Source organism: Gavialis gangeticus, unplaced genomic scaffold (genome assembly GCF_001723915.1).
Source record: "Gavialis gangeticus isolate Ggan-Ray unplaced genomic scaffold, GavGan_comp1, whole genome shotgun sequence".
Classification (NCBI taxonomy): domain Eukaryota; kingdom Metazoa; phylum Chordata; order Crocodylia; family Gavialidae; genus Gavialis; species Gavialis gangeticus.
Window position 1 is genome coordinate 22,829,179 of NW_017729026.1, and position 19,797 is coordinate 22,848,975.

General features: G+C 39.4%; 1 protein-coding gene and 2 long non-coding RNA genes across 3 annotated transcripts in view; 1 reads left to right on the forward strand and 2 right to left on the reverse strand.

Annotated features, from left to right (window-relative positions):
- Positions 1 to 19,797, forward strand: part of HDAC2 (histone deacetylase 2) — a 43,226-nt gene that overhangs the window by 15,020 nt on the left and 8,409 nt on the right. Inside the window, exons 2-10 of the mRNA XM_019520069.1 lie at positions 1,076 to 1,188; positions 1,774 to 1,891; positions 3,584 to 3,658; positions 3,937 to 4,075; positions 5,914 to 6,055; positions 10,911 to 11,003; positions 11,090 to 11,198; positions 12,977 to 13,117; positions 16,444 to 16,552. Coding sequence (XP_019375614.1) covers positions 1,076 to 1,188; positions 1,774 to 1,891; positions 3,584 to 3,658; positions 3,937 to 4,075; positions 5,914 to 6,055; positions 10,911 to 11,003; positions 11,090 to 11,198; positions 12,977 to 13,117; positions 16,444 to 16,552 — 1,039 coding nt within the window. The remainder of the gene's footprint in view (positions 1 to 1,075; positions 1,189 to 1,773; positions 1,892 to 3,583; positions 3,659 to 3,936; positions 4,076 to 5,913; positions 6,056 to 10,910; positions 11,004 to 11,089; positions 11,199 to 12,976; positions 13,118 to 16,443; positions 16,553 to 19,797) is intronic.
- On the reverse strand, positions 4,082 to 5,554 carry LOC109299583. The gene is made up of 3 exons (XR_002097921.1): positions 5,429 to 5,554; positions 5,004 to 5,005; positions 4,082 to 4,754 (listed from the first exon to the last, which is right to left on the reverse strand). It is a non-coding gene; the product is annotated as an uncharacterized LOC109299583 (long non-coding RNA).
- On the reverse strand, positions 11,585 to 12,970 carry LOC109299582. The gene is made up of 2 exons (XR_002097919.1): positions 12,431 to 12,970; positions 11,585 to 12,007 (listed from the first exon to the last, which is right to left on the reverse strand). It is a non-coding gene; the product is annotated as an uncharacterized LOC109299582 (long non-coding RNA).

The window sequence follows — 19,797 nt, forward strand, 5'->3', positions numbered from 1 at the left end:
TGCTTTTGAGAAGGGAGTTCCCCAGCCTATAGGTATGCTGCTAGTTCCTACTGCCTAAGTGCAGCACCCTGAACTTGTCAGTATTGAATCCCATCCTATTTTCATTTGCCCACCCCTGTAACCTGTCCAGGTCCTGCTGTAATCTGTCTTTCCCTTCTAGCGTGCCCACCTCACCCCAAATCTTGGTGTTGTCTGTGAATTTAAACAGGCTGCTCTTCACCCCATCGTCCAACCAAGTTCACATAAGGGAAGGGTGAAAGAATTAGGGTTGTGTAGCCTGAAGAGAAGACAGAGGGATAATCTGATACGGTGCTGTATAAAAACGTTTTTTGTATTAAGAGCATGACTTTCTGGACTCAACAAGATATTATGAGCTTAGGTTGCAACAAGGGCAATTTAGCTTAAATATTAGGAAGATATTTCTAACTGAGACTGTTTATGTGGTAGAAGAGAGGTGAAATCTGTCATTTGATGTTTGTAAGAGTAGGTTTAACAAACATTTCTGGTTTAGACCAGTTGGATTGGGTTGAAAAGTTGGATTGCATGACCTGTTGAGGTCTCTTCCAGACCTGCTTTGGTATGTTCTCAACTGTAGTCATCTTTCCCCAAATACCAGCTAATACTGTCATTTTAGTGCCAAATGATTAATTGGAGCTGCTGATGGCCCCAGCACTGTTCACAGTTGGGGATTTCTGATAGGCTTACCTGACAAATTGTGGGAGTAGTTGCTTTTGGTGATAGATATTTTAAAGATCAGGGTCCTTTGCCTAGTCTCTGACCTGTCCTTTTCTGGTGCTGTGGTTGGCACTAGTAGTATCATGTTGTGAAAATGTCTCTGTTAAGCAGTAAACGTTTGCTGATTATAATTAATTCATTACTCTGGTCAGACCTTGCAAACACAAATAACTCCTCCAAAATCTACTTGTAGAAATTCTTAAAGCTTAACCTTTTTGCATCCATTCTTCCTGTGCAAGTTCTCAGGTCAAAGAGTTAACCAAAAAGGAAGGGGAATGCCATGAAAAGTAATTCTGCAGTAGCAGGAAAATGTAATCGTCCACTTGCTTTCCATTTGTAGGTGATATTGGAAACTATTATTATGGCCAGGGACATCCCATGAAACCCCATCGGATCCGTATGACCCACAACTTGTTGCTAAACTATGGCTTGTACAGAAAAATGGAAATTTATGTGAGTATAAACAGAAGCATAGGCTTTAAATGTAATTAAACTGTTTTTAAAGGAAGAAGCAAATCTGAATGTTTTTCCTCAAGTAAAAATGGAAATACTTTAAAACTGTCGCAGCTTTAATACAACTTTGACTTCCTCATCCCTGCATTTGGGTTACATTATTGTTCTTTCTTTCCTGATGCATTAAAATGAAATTAAACTTTGTAACATACAGGGTCATAGCTTGCTATCTGTAGATGAAGCAGAATTAGGTCCATAATATATTTGTGGTGTCCCATTCTCTGCCCGCCCCCTCTTCCCCCTACATAATATTTAACTTTTTGTTCATTGTTCTGCTGTCATTAATCATACTGATAAAAATATACGGACAACTGCATTAAAAATATTTTGAGTGTTTTTGTTGATAGTTGCTGCCCTTCCTCTTCCCCTTGTTTTTTTTTCCTGGTATCTGCTAATAATTGCTGTAGGTTGATCAGTTACAATACACATTGTATGTGACTTGAATAAATTTGTTAAAGATGGAATGTGTCACAACATTCTGGTGTTTGTTAGAATAAAACTCATTTTAATTGTTTTCGTTACCAGCGACCTCATAAAGCTACAGCTGAAGAAATGACCAAGTACCACAGTGATGAGTACATCAAATTTCTTCGATCAATAAGACCAGACAATATGTCTGAATATAGCAAACAGATGCAAAGATGTAAGTCTTAATGTTGAGATAAATCTGTGTTTGTATGCTCTTGTTCTAGATTCCTCTGGGTTGAAATGGGAGCTAAGTGATGTAGGACCCATAGCATGTGGGTAAATTCAATTCCCCAATTTTTTTACTTCTTGATTACCTGTAAAAGTTAATACATATGTTCAAAGGCAACATCTTGAAAGAGAAATGGTACTTCCTACTCCTTAGAGTTGCAGTTCCTGGGCAGTTCAGATGCTTTCACCTGGTATCTCTAGTATCACAGATATATAGGCAGCCTCTGTCTAGTCCAGTGGTTCTCAACCTTTTTGGACTCAAAGCACCTCTCAAACTTTTGTGAATTGAGTGGCACTTATTTTCCAAAATTAACTTGTATATTGCAGTGTTTGTTTACCACCTTGCAGAGGTGCTGGGCAGTGGGGGATTGGCCAGGCAGAGACAAGTAGTTGAGTATTACTGTTCTAGTCATTTGCACTTTTTAAGCTGATATAGACATTTTTCTTAATTCTTTGGAAAAAGTCTGCTCTCCACTGTTTGCAGTTAGCAGTGGTTGCTACCTTGTTGCTCAGAGTGCCTTGCCTCTAAGAGCAGCCTTGAAATGCGTAGAGCCCAGTCAGTTTCAGAGTTGTTAATAAGACAGCAGCTAAAATGGGCCTTTGTGTGGCTTGGAACACATCACACAAGAAAAGAAGTAGTAAAGTCTTTTAGTTGAAAGAAGTTTAGGTGGACAGAGGTTTGAAGCTAGGAAATAGAAAGGGGGGGCATCTTAAAGGACTTAGCAATTATTTGTTCTTCTCCCTTTTATCAGGCAACTTAACGCTTTTTAGAACCTAGCATTTTGAATTGCAGCTTAGAAAGCTATTAGAATCTTTCACTTTAATTGGTGTTATAAATAAATTCAGTATTCTGCATTTATGTGCATGTACATTCCTACCTCACTTAACTGCATAACAGTACCAGTTCCAGATTTTTGTAATAAACGATCTGTTGTCTGCGCTTCAGTTAAAGGGAAAAATATAGCATCTTTCAGCCCCTACCATCTACTTTATAATGCAGTTAGTTGTACTCTGTTTAATGATTAGTATCAGAAACTGAAGAGGAAGCAGCAGTCCAAGGGTTAAAATTGACAGCGCCAGTCAGTTTGTGGACTGCTAATACCACAACACTGACAGAGTTGTGTATTTAATGAGTTTTGCTTAAACTAAGTTCAGATAAGTACACAGCCATTTCAAAGCCAACTTCAAGTACTTATTACAGGATACTCCATTTTGTACAAGTTTCTGCAGACATTCTGGACTTTTATACTTAGACTGATTTCCAGACTGTAACAGCTGCTCATATATTTAATCTTTTGGAAGCAAGGCCTGTCAACTCTCATGGAAAACTGAACAAAAAAACAAACCACCTGTGTTTTGGCTACAGTTTGAGAAGCTTTATAGAAATTGTCTACCTATAGTTTCATTTCGTTTCTCAAAAGTGTGTTGATTCTGTAAATGCCAGGTTCTGGTACAATGTAATTTTGAACCATTGAATACCTAAACATTTTTTTAAGTGTTCGTAAAATATTAATTGAACTTGAACTTGTTGACAGTACCACCAGTCAGATTTGAATTTCTGTGAGGAATAAATGTGTGTGTAATAGCTTTGTGCCTTACAACTGTGATCTTGAAAACTAACAGCACTTTTCCTAAACAGTTAATGTTGGAGAAGATTGTCCTGTGTTTGATGGACTGTTTGAGTTCTGCCAGTTGTCAACAGGAGGCTCTGTTGGTAAGTACGTTATGTATATGAATGTACTTTTTAGATTACTGAGATTTTGACCAGGTTAATATGGCAGTAGTATTTAAAACCTAGGCAGCATGATCGTATGTGAAATATAATCCATTGGGTAGTTTTGAATTGAATGCCTAGTGCGATTTGCAATCTTAAAAGGTAAGAGTGCAGGTTCATTCTGAATATCATAAAGGAATAACTTTAATAGAATGAATTATCAGTTATTCTTAAATACTTTTGGAGATTTTAACTAGTTTTCCTGTTTGTTTGTTTAGCTGGGGCGGTAAAATTAAATAGACAACAGACTGACATGGCTGTTAATTGGGCTGGAGGACTTCATCATGCAAAGAAGTCGGAGGCATCTGGTTTCTGTTACGTCAATGATATTGTGCTTGCTATCCTTGAATTACTGAAGTAAGTTTATCGTAAGAGTTGGAGTATAACTTAAAACTGCATAAAAATGTCAGAAAACTTGGGGTTAAAAAGTTATAAAGTGGCTGTGGATATGTACAGTGCTTACAATGTCTTGGTGATATATTTAAACTTATTTGTGGTCAACTTTCATAGTATGTGTTGAACCAGCACAATATAAATAAAAATCTTTCCCCAGTTGGCATTACTACAGAAATTCGAACTAAACTATGTACAAGTAAGGATGATAAACGTTCAAGTCATGGCTAAATGTGTCAATTAAAGACTGTAAGGATACCTGCCAGTCCTCTAAAGGGAATCTACCTTTCAATTACAAATTGACCAGATTAAAGAAGTTAATTTAAAAAAAGAAGGCTAAAGTGTGACCATAAAGTTCTCTGCCTACCTGCTTTCCTTATTTTCATTGGGAATTTGTTGAAGAAGTATGACAGCAGTATCCCAACACTTCATCAAGCCTTCTGTTTCTTGGTACACACTTGTTTGCTTTCTCTTCAGTTTCAAGTTTGGTGCCACTTTTGTGGGTAGAGACTGTCAGAGAAAATGAGTGTGAACAATCCTAGAGCACTGTATGTAATATAATCAACCATAGATAAGTGACCTGTTTGTGTAAGTAAAGTTGACTTCTCCACTACAACCATCACCACCAGTGATACGTGATTGTCTGTTTCATTAACTCTGATGACTCTAGTCCCATATCAAATAGAAGCAGATTGGAAGAGTCCTAATGTCAGAGAGACCAGCAGCCAAGAGCAAAATATATCAGAATTTAAATCTCCCATTTTACCAAATTCCTCAATGCATCAAAGAGGTGACTTTGCAACTCAGCCAGAGAAAATAGTCAATAACTCCAATTTCAGTGTATGTAAATGAGCAAAGCAGAAGAAAATTCCAAGAGCAAAGGACTCTTTACTACTTTTAAGAATTCTATCCTGTTTCATGTACTAATTACGAAGCTCTATTTAAAAATATTTTCCTTCTTTTGAAAACATTATGTCCAAAAACAATACACCTTGGTGTACTATATCAATTTATAAAAAACTTTAGTGAATGGCTTCCAGGACTTCATTTTTGTTTCAGTATACAAATTGATGCTCCTTGAAGTTGACAGACTTTATTATTTTCAGAGGGCCTTCTGGGTCTTTGTGTTTTGTAATGTTTCAGATAAGTGTCATATAATCCCTTTCATAAACTGATATGAAATGCATTAGCACATACCAGCAGAATATTATTCTAATGCATTAACAAATAAAATGGACTTGGAAGTAGAAATGTGGTTATTTTAGCAAATTTTGAAGATTGGGAGATGGGACAAGCAAGTGAAAATTGGGAGTTCACAGAAACTATCTTTTGATACAGCCCTTTGGCGTGGGCATGATGTTCTTTGTATTCTGTAAGAGTTTTTCACATGAGAGTAAACTTTACAATAGCAAGCCTTAATGGCTGTTGAAGAAACTGAAATAAAATATTGCCAGAGTGAACAAAAACAGATCTTGATGCTGAAAATAATAGGTGAGCTCTAGTAGATCTGAATAAGAGAGATTGGGGGGTGTCATTTGAGCATATTGGGGATAATGGGGAGAGCTTGGGTGTTCAAAGATGGAATCAGTTGATCTTTGTTAAGGATCAGTAATTGTGTTAAATTATGTCTTTTCTTGTTTTAGTTGGGTATAGTAACTTCATAATCCTTTTTCTTGATTAGAAAATTAGGATTTCATTTCTTGTACTATATTTCTGTTCAGACTTAACATGAATCATGATGCCACTTTCTTTTCTACCCTTTTTGGGAAATGTGATTTTTTTTTTTTTTTTTTCCCTCCTAGATACCACCAAAGAGTGTTATACATTGATATTGATATCCATCATGGTGATGGTGTTGAAGAAGCGTTTTATACAACAGATCGTGTTATGACAGTGTCATTCCATAAGTATGGTGAATATTTTCCAGGCACAGGGGACTTAAGGGTAAGGTTAGACATGAATTTGTTATTCAGGTTATCTTTTCACCTTTTTTCCTAGCAGATATCTGCTTAATGTTTGGTCCTAATTACCCCTTTTGATGGTAATACATACACTATAATGTGCACATTTTTTTTTTTTGCCTCAATCTGTAATTTATACCCTCTGAAAAAGTTTGTGGACTCATTGAAATAATCTGTGGAGGTGTTTCAAGTAGTTTGACTCGTGTCACACAGAAATGAAGAAACTCCCTATTAAATCATTAGAGAATTAAGTAGTTTTAAGTATGTTAAACTTGGATCACCCAGGCTTTGGTGGAGTTGGAGGGGGAATTTGTGTTGTAGGGATCTCTTCTGCATTTTCAATCGTATGTACAGAACAAGAAAAATAGTTCTTGCTTGCAAATGATTCATCAGTCCTGAGATTGCGATTACCTTAATTTATCAGTAAATTTTGACTGTCACAATCATTCATAGTTTGGAGGACTGTACAATAAATATTCACTTACTCTGAAAAGCATCAGTTGTAATAGAACACTGATACCCCAGTATGGGTTAATTTAGTAACATTACAATCAAGATAAGCAACTTTGAGAAGTTTAATGCATTAATCCTCATGCATTATAGTTAATAGTGTTAAAAAAAAATAAAAAAAAAAAAAAAATTGAAGACCTACACACAAGACTATAATGTGAAGGAAAGGAAAGTACTATTTTTGATGCCTTTAAACTGCCTCCAGGAAGTCTGTATTTGATACAGTGTCTCCAGTTTTCTCAGTATGGAGCTGAGAAGAGGTTGATGATTCACAGAATACTGTAGGAAAGGACATGTTAAGTGGTAAGCCAATAATGAGCAAAATGTCCATCTTAATCTGGTTGAAGGCAGTTATACACTTCTAGTGTTGCTACATTTTCTAAAATCATTCCTAGATTACTTTGGATTCAAATTAGATTACTGTATTTTGTGTGTTAACTTGAGTGGCCACAAGATGGTACTGTTGCTTTGAACAACTAAACCTGGATACTTAATTGGCTTAAACTCAGATTTCTTCTGGAGAGTTGGGTAGTTTGAAACTTTGAGAGCCAGCCCCATGACAAAACATGAAGTTCCCTCCTGGCTATACAGAAGATACTGGAATTCAATTTTAAGGTAGCTGAAACAAAGTAGAAAAAATACTGTCTGTCTGTCTGTCACATGCTTTGACCGTACCCTGAGTGTGATAGACTTCAATTTCACGTGGTTGTAAAAATGCTTGTAATAGTGTTTTGCAATGAAGTAGAATGAAAATTTCTTATTAGACTGGATAGCTACAGAAGAACAGTGAGAAAAGACTTCCAAGTTTTTCATTTCTCAAAAGTGTGTAAAACTAATGGAGCACAGAGGCATGAAAACCCTGTTTTATATTTTAAGTCAAGGTACTGTTAGAGATGCTCATCTCAGGACAGCTTGTAATGGTCTTTGTTTGTGGTCTGTGGACTCAATTCAGATTTGAAATTTCCTCTTAGTCTTCATATAGCAAGTCTGATTCATAGCCAGTATTGCTGTGATGTCTTCCTCGAAATTCAAGCAAGGCCACCTCAGTAGCAGAGTGTTTACTCGCTTCTAACCTAGGGTTTTTTCCATATTAAACATGGAGAAAATAAAGCCTTGTCCTAGAATCGAGTATGGGACTGTTTCAGCTGGGAGCTGGGGCAAGCAGTGATATCCCAGGTTGATCCGGGTGCAGTGGAAGCCCCAGAGATGCTCCTGCTCCACGCTGCAGGGATCAGCTGTGGAGGGAGCCCAGCCTGACGAGGGGCAGCGGTGGTGAGGCACAAGTTTCTTCCTCCATTGCCTGCTCCCTGCCCAGCTCCCTGCTGACCAGGAGCAGGTGCTGGAAGGTGGAACCAATGCACTATGATTGCCATCCATGGCTAAGTTCGGCCCCTTTCACAGCTGCTCCCTGAAGTATCAGGAGAGGCTCTGGGGCTCTCCCAGCATCCAGATCAGTGGAAGGGGGAGGACAGGTGCCAGGGGTGGGAAAATGGCAAGCAGTTTCATAGTTTCTAGGGTCGGAAGGGACCTGAGCAGATCATCTAGTCCGACCCCCTGCCATGGCAGGAAGAGCACTGGGGTCAAATGACCCCAGTAAGGTGGTCATCCAACCTCCTCTTAAAAACCCCCAGGGTGGGAGCCTGCACCACCTCACTTGGAAGCTGGTTCCAGACCCTAGCCGCCCTGACCGTGAAGTAGCGCCTCCTGATGTCCAACTTAAACCTTCCCTCCGCCAGCTTGTGACCATTGTTCCTGGTCACTCCTTGCAGCGCTCGGGGGAACAGGGACTCCCCCAGCGCCTGCTGATCCCCCCTAACCAGTTTATAACAGGCCACAAGATCCCCCCTCAGCCTTCTCTTTTGAAGGCTGAACAGGTTCAGGTCCCGCAACCTTTCCTCATAGGACCTACCCTGCTGTCCCTTGATCATACGAGTGGCCCTCCTCTGGACCCTCTCGATGCTGTCCACATCCCTCTTAAAGTGCGGCGCCCAGAACTGGACGCAGTACTCCAGCTGCGGCCTGACCAGTGCCGCATAGAGGGGGAGGATCACCTCCTTGGACCTGCTCGAGATGCATCTGTGGATGCACGACAAGGTGCAGTTGGCTTTCCTAACCGCCTCCCCACATTGCCGACTCATGTTCATCTTGGAGTCAATAATGACTCCCAGATCCTTTTCCACCTCTATGCTGACAAGAGGGGAGTTCCCCAGCCGGTATGTATGGTGCCGATTGTTCCTCCCCAGGTGCATCACCTTACACATGTCTGTGTTAAACCCCATCCTGTTCTCCTCTGCCCATCCTTGTAACCTATCTAGGTCCAACTGTAGCCTGTTGCTCCCCTCTATTGTGCCCACATCCCCCCACAGTTAATAGCTGGGGGGGTATGCAGGCCTGGGAGGCAAGGAACAGGGGTGAAGCCATCTGCCTTCTCCCTTGCTGCTTGCTTCCTCCTGCCCTGCCCCCCCCCCACATGCCTCACACCTTTGCTTTCCCCACCACAGTGGTTGGGGGACACACTTAGGATGACCCTCCAACAATTAGATTATGTACGTGAAAAATTATAATGTATGTATAGAATCTAACTATTGGGCAGTCCTCTTAAATTCAGAGTTGTCTGTAGATTTGGACAAATATGGTATAGCTTCTTCCTTCAGTAACCCTTCTCAGCTGGTTCTCGGTCAGACACTTTCCTTTGTTTCAGCCATGTTAGCTCCGTACCCATTAGATAGTTGTTTTCAGCAGCTGCCTGGCCTTCTGTGCCACTTGGAGAATGACAGAATAGACCTTCCTGTTTCATAGCATAACTGGATAAACCAAGTGAGAGATTTTCTGATGCTAGATGCACCAATGCAGATATTCAATGGTAGCCACTAATTTTAGCTATGTTGTTTCTTTAGCATTTTAACCTATACTAGTATAGGCTTCTGAAAATGTTACTTAGGCATATTTTAGTTTTTGACAATCTTGGGTAGTGCTTGCTGAAAAGCAAGTTTGTTTAATAAGGATGGGTTTTCTTGTTTTAACATTTGGCTTCAATCCACTTTGGGGTCAAGAAGGGACCCTTCCCCCTTCCCTTTTTTTTTCTGTCTGGGTGGGGAGAGACTTCCACCCCAGAAGAGCCAAGAATTTGAACTAGCATGTCTGATGTCTCTGATTCTGTTATCACTTATAAACTTTAATTTAGACTTTAGGAAATCTTTAATAGTACTTCTGGTACTGGGGGCAGGGAGAAAAAAAGCGCATAAACAGCCAGTACTCCATGCATTCATGTTACAGTTTTGATTCTTTGAGAGAAGCACCACAGGTGATTTAATTGTTGTACTACTAATCAAGCTGCATATTTTAAAAATTTGGAAAAAATGCCCTATTTGCCCCTGAAAAAATGTCTGTGCACAGCAGCACACTATTTTCCAGTTAATAAAATGTTTGGTCCTGGGTCAAAGTTATGAATTCACAAAATAATAATTGGTCAACTATAGTAAAGCTGTGTGACTTAATATCACTTGAGCGGCAAGAATCCTCTTGCAGCTTAGTGTTTTCAGATTTATCAGTAGGCTGCTTGTATAGGTTGATAAGCTTAGTACCTTTTTTTGTTAAAAGCCTATATTTTTGGGGAGGAAACAGAAGCATCTTTTTTCTCATTGCATGCGTTTGTCACTTAATGAATTGTTATGGCACATTTCTACATGAGTGGTTTATTTTTAAGGGCTTCATTGTTACTTCATGCATCAGCCAATATAGGGAGGAGGAATTACTAAACCATATGGCTGGTTACCCCTTCCTAAGGATAATATGCAAGTGCAGTTTCCTATTTTAAAAGCCTTCACTTCTATGGGGAAGCCTAAAAATGGTTTCTATTTAGTAACTTTTCTCTAATGCAACAGTATCTGTTTTCCACAGAAGTTCCTCACCTGGAGATTGTGGGGAGGCATGTGATTTTCAAGGACCTCTTAAACTTGGATCTTCTATGGAGCATCACAAACATGCATGTCCACCTGTTCTTCCCAAATATCTTTCTTGTTTTTGATTGATTTTTGGTGTACTGAACTGATTCATAGTAATATTTTCTCTTAAAATATTTAAATTTAAAAAAATCAAGTGTTTTGGAGGTCTGTACTTTCTTCTGTGAGTAGCCGTTGGCCTAGTTTTCGTATTTCAAAATGATCTTGAGGACGAATGGGAAATTAAGTGAGCTGCCTTTTTTTTTTGCCTTGTGGTCTGGAGTAATGGGACAAGCCACTATAACAGTGTTATGTTGGTGTGCTGTTTGCTGTAGTTCTGGGAAATACTGTCTTTTATAATAACATAGTTGTCAATTTTACTTGTAGGACATTGGTGCAGGCAAAGGCAAGTACTATGCTGTCAATTTTCCAATGAGGGATGGCATAGATGATGAATCATATGGGCAGATATTCAAACCAGTGAGTATTGTCTAAATCCTGCTCCAGATGGTTGGTTGGTAGCTGTGTGGCTGAGTTCAAGACTTGGGATTTTTTTTTGTTTACAGATTATATCCAAGGTGATGGAGATGTACCAGCCCAGTGCCGTGGTATTGCAGTGTGGAGCAGATTCCTTGTCTGGTGATAGGTTGGGATGTTTTAATCTTACTGTTAAAGGTAAGCAATAGTGAACATGCTCAAGAATTCACAGTAATGTTATGATGATTCTAATTAATGGAGTTAAACTTTTATTTGGCAGGAAAGGAGTTTCCATCCTCCCAAATGATTGAATAATGATTTGTGACACCTGAAGTTTTAGAATGTGGGGTAATAGTTGCAATCTTGGGCTGAATTTAATGTACATGGAGTAAAACAAGTCACTTTGATAGGGTTCTGTATACAATGCTGAACATTAAGGAAGCTGTATCCTTGAATTGTTTCAGTACTGAACTGAGGAGTAAGCTAAGGTGTATGTCCACGTTTGGTCACATTGTCAAATTTTCCAGAACACCACTGTGTTTTTGTTTCTGTATTTTTATGAGCGAGTGTTTCATTCTTTTTTTCCACAAGCAAGCTTCCATGTTAGTACTAGCAAAATTGAGAGGAAATAACTTCTAAAGTTTGCTAAATTCTCCCAATTTAAAAAGAATGTGGGAAAGTTAAACAAAACCAGCACTTCATTGTTTTAAGAACTGCTGTGATACACTTAGGAAAATAACAGTTCAGTTAACATTTTCTTTAACATAATCGTCCTCATAAACAATCTTCCTGACAATGTGACTTAAAGTAAGAGCATTGTTTTAAGACTAGACAAATCAGTGTTGTGTTATTTGACTTGGTGTCTAACCAGCTGGGTGGGTTTAAGCAAGTTGCTTTACATGTACATACCTTCCTTTTCCCATATATAAAATGGAAATGATGCTGTTCTGCTTTGTAAAGCAGTTTGAGATAGGTGATGAAAAATGCTGTATAACAACAGGATAGTACTACTAGAAATATGTCTTTGTGGCTGCAGAGAGCAGTCATGTTCCCAATTTTGTTAAGTCTCACCCAAACCACTTATTTAAGGTAATGCATGAAGTTTTGCGGCAAAGCCAGCAACTGAAAATGGAGCTTCAGATGCACAAATTTGATCTGTGGTGCTATGTGATTCAGCCCCTGGAGATCCCCAAGGGTCCAGAAATTTGGTTGACCCAAGGGGGAGTGGCAATTAATACTGCCAGTGCTACCCCACCACAAAACTTACAAGCCCTGTGGGCCAAATTAAATGTCTTGTGCTTTAGATTTATGCTGGCACATTAAGGGCTGAGGGTAGGGTGGTGGGGACCTGTCTAGCACATGTACCTGCCCTGCACCACTCATTCAGCCTGTGGAGTTAAACGATAGGACACCGTTGCCTTAGCCTCAACACTGTCTTCAAAATGTGCTGTGAGTTTGAAATAACTAGAGGCTGGACCACTTTGCACTATGCCTATGGCTAGATCTGTCTAGATGTGGATTCCTTAGTCTCAACTGAGCCCTAGAGTATACCTTTAAGTTACTGTAGTATATGTTAGGACCAGTACAGAACTAGGAAGGCTCATAGAACTGCAACCTTGTCCTTTGACCCCTCCCCTCTTCGTGTTGAGCTGAAAATCTGCCTTAGTTTTGTCATTTATATCTTCTCAAAAAACATGGAAGTTTCAGGGCTAGTGATGCAAAATAGGAGGATGGCTTAAGGAGTCTGAAAGAAGAGCTAAGGTAGAAATACTGGGCCTGTATTTGGTCTGTTTTGCAGTTGCCAGGCTTAACATCATCTTTGCTTCAGTTATGCTTAGTTCAGTAAAGAGCTAAATATTGTTCTGCTAAGGTTCAATTTTACCACTTTTATTAGATGCATGTAACTTACTAATAAGCAGCTAAGTTTTTCCTGTTCCAGTTGCATGATTTACATTTTTTGTGGTTTTTTTTGACAGGTCACGCTAAATGTGTGGAAGTTGTAAAGACATTTAACTTGCCATTGCTGATGCTAGGAGGAGGTGGCTACACTATTCGTAATGTTGCTCGATGTTGGACGTATGAAACTGCAGTTGCCTTAGATTGTGAAATTCCCAATGGTAAACATTAATTCTGAAAAGTATTATTTTTCAAATGTCTCGATAATGCTTCACTTCTCTTCTGTTGTATTGTTTTTGGAATCAAACTAATTTTCTTAATATTTATCCAGTTCAGGTTGAAATGGGTAGCAATAAACTAGATTTTAAAACAGCAGTATTCCAATTCTGTTATGCAGAAGATGTTTTTCCAGTGCCTAGAATCCAGCATCTCAAGATACTGTGTTGCTTTGTTTAATCATTTTGACCTTGGCTGCAATAAGGTGTTAATAAATGTGCTGCTTTTTACTTTTGGAAATTTAATATAATTTTTTGACCTAAAAAAGCCTCCCTAAAAACTTCTACTTTGCCACTTTTACCTTGGGTCCACTTCTTGTCTACAGTGTTGCTACTGTTTTAGGCACTTGTACTATGGTGATAATCATAGTACTAAAGCCCTACCAGCAATGCTCCAGAAATTTCTGTAATCTTGAATTGTGAGCTAATGCTGTATTCATTTGAATATAAAACTTACTTTTTAGAACAGAAAAGTTCTAAAATGGCATGAATCTTAAATTCAGTGTTTTTATTCTGTTTTGCTTTAAAAAAAAATTCTCTTACAAGCACCATAGACATGTCTTTGATCTTTTATACTTTTCTCAAATTGGGAGCCAGAAGGTTTAGGGTGTCATATGTTCAAAGCAGCATGATATCTTTCTGATTCCTTTTGAAAGGACTTACAGTAAAACATCAATCACTTGTTGGCTTGGTTGTTTGCTCTTTCCAATTTAGTTTTGGAAGGCTTTGCCAATTTCAGAATTCTGCTTACTACACACTTTGTCCTAGGTTTTCATTACTGCTCTTCAACTTCAGTGCTAGTACTCTAAATTTAATTATTGCTGCGAACAAATCCTGGCTCTCTGTCCTTAGAAACTTCAGACTTTTGTATTCACTCTTCTTCTCTATGCTTTCTTTTTTGATTTTTTGCAAGCATTTGAAGGCATAAAGGAACACAACATCGTGTACGTATAGTTGAGGTTGTGCACCAGTTAAGCTGTACTTGGTGCACATTACCTTGCACTTGTCAACACTTGAAGTTCATTTGTCATTTTTTGCCCTCTCACTTACCTTGGTCAGATCTTTCTTTCCTCTCCATCAACTTGGGACTTTACTGGGATACCCTGGTATCCTCTGCAAATTTTGAGATTTTACTATGCATCTCTATTTCCAAGTTATTGATGAAAATGTTGGACAAAATTTGGACCCCTCTCTTGACCCCCCTGTCCTGAAAAGTGACCATATATTTTGCTGCCCTACCCCTTGCTCCTTATCTTTTAACAGCTTTCAGTCCATGAAAATACCTTATCACCAATTCTATGCCAATCCAGTCGTTTGGTGAGGAACATTGTCAAAAGTTTTTTGAAATTTCAAACATATTATGTCAAGTGGATTCTCCTTATTCACATGGTTGTTAACACTCTTAAAGAACTCCAGCTGATTGGTGAGACAGGATTTTAAAAACCATGCTGACTCTTCCTCAGCAGATCCTCTTTGTCCATGTAACTACTGATTTTATTCTTCACTATAGATTCTACCAACTTGCCAGGCATGGAAATGAGACTCACTGGACTGGTTTCCAGGATCACTTCTGGAGCCCTTTTTATAGATGGGAATTATGTTGGCAACCCACCAGGCCTCTGGTACAGAAGCCATTTGTAGGTTGTATAGGTTACATATTGATGCCACTGCCAGTAGTTGTGCACTCTCACTTTTTGAGTTCCTTCAAAACTCTTTGGTGAATACCATCCATTCCTGGGGCCTTATTAATATTTAGTTTATCAGTTCTTCTTTTGTCACTTCAGTGTGATCTAACTCTTCAGACCTATCTGTTAGAAAGAATTGCTCTGGCAAGGGAATTCCTCCAGTTATCTTCTGTAGCAAACACTGAAACAAAGAATTTGTTTCTTTGGTTGTTTCTTTGTTCAAACAAATTGAATTTGTTTCTCCCTAGTATGACCTTATCCCCATTCATCAAATGGTCCCACCAGTTTTTTAGCTGGCTTCCTGCTTGTGATGTATTTTAAAGTTTTTATGATTAATTGTAGCATTTTTTTGCTAGTTGTTTCTCATTCTTTTTGGCCTTTTTATTTCACTTCCATGCTTGACCTGCGAAAATTTGTGAGTTTTCCTGTTTTCCTCATTTGGGACATGCCTGCCTTCCTCTTTTTTTTTTTTTTTTGAAGGCTGCCTTTTTGCCTTGAATGGCCTCCTTAACTCTACTATTAAAACATGCCTGAGTTTTGTTGGACCACATGGTACCCTTTTTGATTTATAATACTGAGGAACTTCAGGCAAGTCCTTCAGGTTCATTGGCATAAATCAGAGGAACGTTGGGCCCTGTCTCGTGGGTGTGTCAAAGTCAGGAAAATTTCCCAATCTGAGTTGTCAGTTGCATGGTATTGTTAAACAGCTTCCAAGCTGCCTGCAGGCCTTTTACATTTTTTAATATTTCTTTAGACTGTTAATTAATTTTCCTTCCTAAAGTTGGCTCCCTCTAGTTTTTGGTCCCTCTCTCTAGAACATTGAATGCAGTTATGTTTTGGTCGGTATTATAGCGTGACTGACCAATAGATACGTCTTGAACCAAGTCCTGTGTGTTACTTAGGATTGGTTTAGAATTGCTTCTCCTTTTGTGGGTTCCAAGATGAATTGTTGTAGAAAGCAGTTGCTTATCACATTGAAATATTTTATTTCCATATCTCTCCCTGATGAGGTGTTTACCCAGTCTGTGAGGGTAGTTGAAGTCTCCTGTTATTGCTGCTTGTCCCATTTTAGCACCTTCTCTAATTTCCCTGAGCATTTTATAATTGCCTTCACCTTCCTGATCAGGTGGTTAATAGCACAATCCTAGTATTTTTGTTATTAAAGTGCAGATTTTCTACCCTCAGGGATTCTATGGTAGTTTGCCTTTCAGATAAGATTTTTTTTTGGTGGTACTATTTATTATCCTGAACATAGTGTCATTCCTCCACCTGCACATCCTGTTCTGTCGTGGTTTGTAATCTATAAGCAGTCATCAGTATTTTGTCTTCTCACCTAATGATGGGAGCTGTAGAAAGTTTGACTGATTGTCTTAACATCGCCTCAGCTACAGTGTTTCTCTGTTCTCCATTTTATGTCTAAAAAGTTCAAATTTCATTTTCAGTGTGATGTCAGTACTACAAGCCTTATATTTTGTGTGTGTGTCAAATGTTTGGCAGTGGCACTTTTTAAAATCTTTCATGAACCTGTGAGTTTTACAGAAAAACTGTTCAAGTAGCTGAAGTATCTTTTTTTTTTCTTTTTAATAGAGTTGCCATACAATGACTACTTTGAGTATTTTGGACCAGACTTCAAGTTGCATATTAGTCCATCAAATATGACTAACCAGAATACACCAGAATATATGGAGAAGATCAAGTAAGTAATTCTTCCCTATCTTGAATGAGTCATGTAAAGTCTATGTAATAGTAGCTTTCTGTATACATGCTGTTTTCAGTTAGGTGGAGATGATAAAGTACAATATAAAGTTCTGCTTTATATTTTTTTTCCTCTACCGTAAAAGAAGTCTGCAAATGTTACTCTCTGCATCTGCAGCATCCATAACTAGGAAACACATTTGAAACCACAGATGCTGTTACAAGATATGTAATAGTTGATTACTGTTCCACTATAAAAAGTTACTTTGGTTCCTGCTCTAATCTGTGTAAGTCTGGACCCTTGAAGAAAGAACCAGTTATTGTATAGTTATTGAACGCAAACTCGCACCGCCCCTTTTGTGGCTGTTGCTGTAAATTGGCTGGCTGCCATAGAGCAAGAAAGGACCCAGGGAGTGGAGCATGGGCTTCACTGCTGTTTCCTTACTTCTGTAACTCCCCAGTAGCTAAATACACAACTCTCCCCAGAATTCAAACATTGAAGAATCTCAAGGCTTAGGGCAGGGGTAGGCAACGTTTTTTGGCCGGAGTGCCAAAAAACACCATAATGCCTACCTTGGAAAGTGCCGGAGTGCCGGCATGGCAGAAAAACAAAATGAGGGCAAAGGGTACATGGTAAGATGCCCTGCTTGTGCCCCTTGCCTCCCACCCAAAGCCCCTGCCCCCAGCCCAGGCTCTGTGGCTGCCAGCAGCTACCCCGGCTCTGGGTAGCTGCTGGAGCCTGGGCTCTGGGCAACTGCAGCAGCAGGCTGGCTACAAACAGCTGCGTTGGGCTCATCACCTCTGGGAGCGGGGGAGAGACTGGGGCTGTGCTGCTTCAGGCCCTGCCCCCACTGCCCACTCCAAGGCGTGCCTGCTCGTTTTAGTGTGGAGCTGGTGCTGGAGCCCAGCACAGCTGTTTGGAGCCTCCTGGCTGCAGCTGCCCCAGCTCTGGGGAGCTGCTGCCAGCCGGGATCCCGGTCTGCTCCCAGCAGGCAGCTGCAAGCCCTGCTTGGAGCAGCCCTGGCTTTGTCGGTGGCAGCAGCTTCCTGGAGCTGGGGCTGGCCGCGGCATGCCAAGCAAAATGGCATGCCAGGGGTTGCCAACCTCTGGCTTAGGGCATATTTCGGCTGGCGCACGTGATACTTAAAGCAAACTGACATACACTTTTAACGGTTCCTAATTCTGTTGTCTGAAGACAGACGGATGCTACCTTGATAGCTAACTATTCCTTTCTTTATATTCCCAGTCTAGGGTACAAGTAATAAACAGATTCAAACAAAATAAGAATAAATGAATGAATATGGTTTCTCCTCCAAAATGTGGAGTGAGTCTATCTGTCTCCATAACCAGTTTTCTTTTTGTCTCTCCAAAATGGCCAGACAGAGACCCATTCTTTTATAACCTCCTGTTCCATTTGTCATATGGCACCCTGTTTACCCATATAAAGGGGTCAGAATTCCTGCCTATTGCTGCCAGCTTGCTTAGTTTACCACTTCATGGCTCAAACTGATTTGCCCTGGGATTCTTAATTTGTTCTTTGTTAAACTTTGATTCAGTACTCCATTGTTAGCCTTCTGTTGTTTCCCTGTCGGAATATAAGGGTAAAAGGTACTGAGCAGTCTGTTAAAATGAAGGTGCATTTAAAGTTCCTAGTGTCAGGCAACTTCCCTAAATCATCATGTGGAGCTATTCATGTAATAAAACATAGCCTTAGCCTGCTTTTATTTAGAGCCTGTTTTTAGGATTCTGTTTTTAAAAAGTGAGCATCAACAGTATTAATTTTTTTCCCCATGACAAACCAGGATAACACAATGTTGAGACAGTGTGCTACTTCATTCATGAGAGAGCGTGGTTTTTGGCACAAGTTGGCTGTCAAAGGCAAGAATGTCCCAGTATTTGATATTACTATGAGGGGGATTTTGAGTAAACAGTGTATATTGATCTGGCTATTCTGCAGGTTCTATAATTCTACTTCACATCTGTTTGAGAATTTCTTACAAGTGGATTGAAATATAAAATAGTAAACCTTTCAAAATAAAGGTTAATTGGTAAGCGTTTCTTTGGTGCCTAGGATCTTTATGGGCCAACACCTAAACCTTAGACTTGAGGCACCCCTACATAACTTTTGTGAATTAAGCAGCAGCCCTTTTTAAAAAACTGTATTTATTGCTGTGCTACCTCCTTACAGAAAGGTTAGGTAGTAAGTGCAGGGCACCAGCCAGGCAGGGGCAAACCTGAGCTTGCACTTACGGCTCTTCTCACCTCACGGCACCCTTCAGAAAATCTCAGGGCACTCCAGATTGCCCTGGCACTCTGGTTGAGAATCGCTGACTTAAACGCTCCTTTTTTTTAAGAGCCCTCTCAGACAGATCCTATTGAGTTGGACTCCATTATGAGAGTTGTGGATATTCTTGTGCAACTTCAAATTGTCCCCCTGATTGTGCTACAAAGCAGCAGACGGCTAGGATTTTCTGCAAAAGGAGTGAATGCAAATACAGGCAGGAAAAGATTTTATCACTGGGGAAGGCTTTATCAACTGACTTGAAGTCAGAGCTCTCTTTCTGACCCAACACTTTCAACTAAAGTAAAGGACTGCTTTTATGAAGATGTGATAGCGTAAGAGTGATGTTGTAGTTGTAATGGTCCAGAAATTGAGAGAGGGGCAAGGATTTCTTAGGGTGATGCCTTTTATTGGACCCAACTATGTAGTTGGGATAAAGTTAGATAAGCTTTCAAATGCAAGATATTCTTCCTCAGATGTGATGTTTACTCTAACAGAGGGAATGTAGAAAATCTGCTTTCTCATTGAGAGAGAACTTCTCTAAAATAATCCCTTTTTCTCTTAAAATGTATTTGTAATTTAAAATCCCTAGTCCCCTTCTCTTTAGAGAATTGAGAACTTAAGTGGCTTTAAAGGGCCTTGAGTCATTTGTAAAGGGCTTATTAGATTTGTGTTCTTGGGAAACATTATTTTATGTTAATGGAACTGTAGAAATATCTTTTTTTTTTTTTTGTAATGCTCATTTATGAATTTAGGTTTTGTGTGTAAGCATTTAAGTATCATTAATATACCTTGTTGAAATTCAGCAATGATTGTACACACTGTTTCCCTTCAGAATATGAAATTAATAAGCATTCATTTTCCCTTTCGAAAGCTAGCTTTTCTGAACCAATTAGTAACTCTAGACATGAGAACTTTCCTTACCTCCATTCCATCTGGGAGGTGGTTAAAATGCTGATTCATGA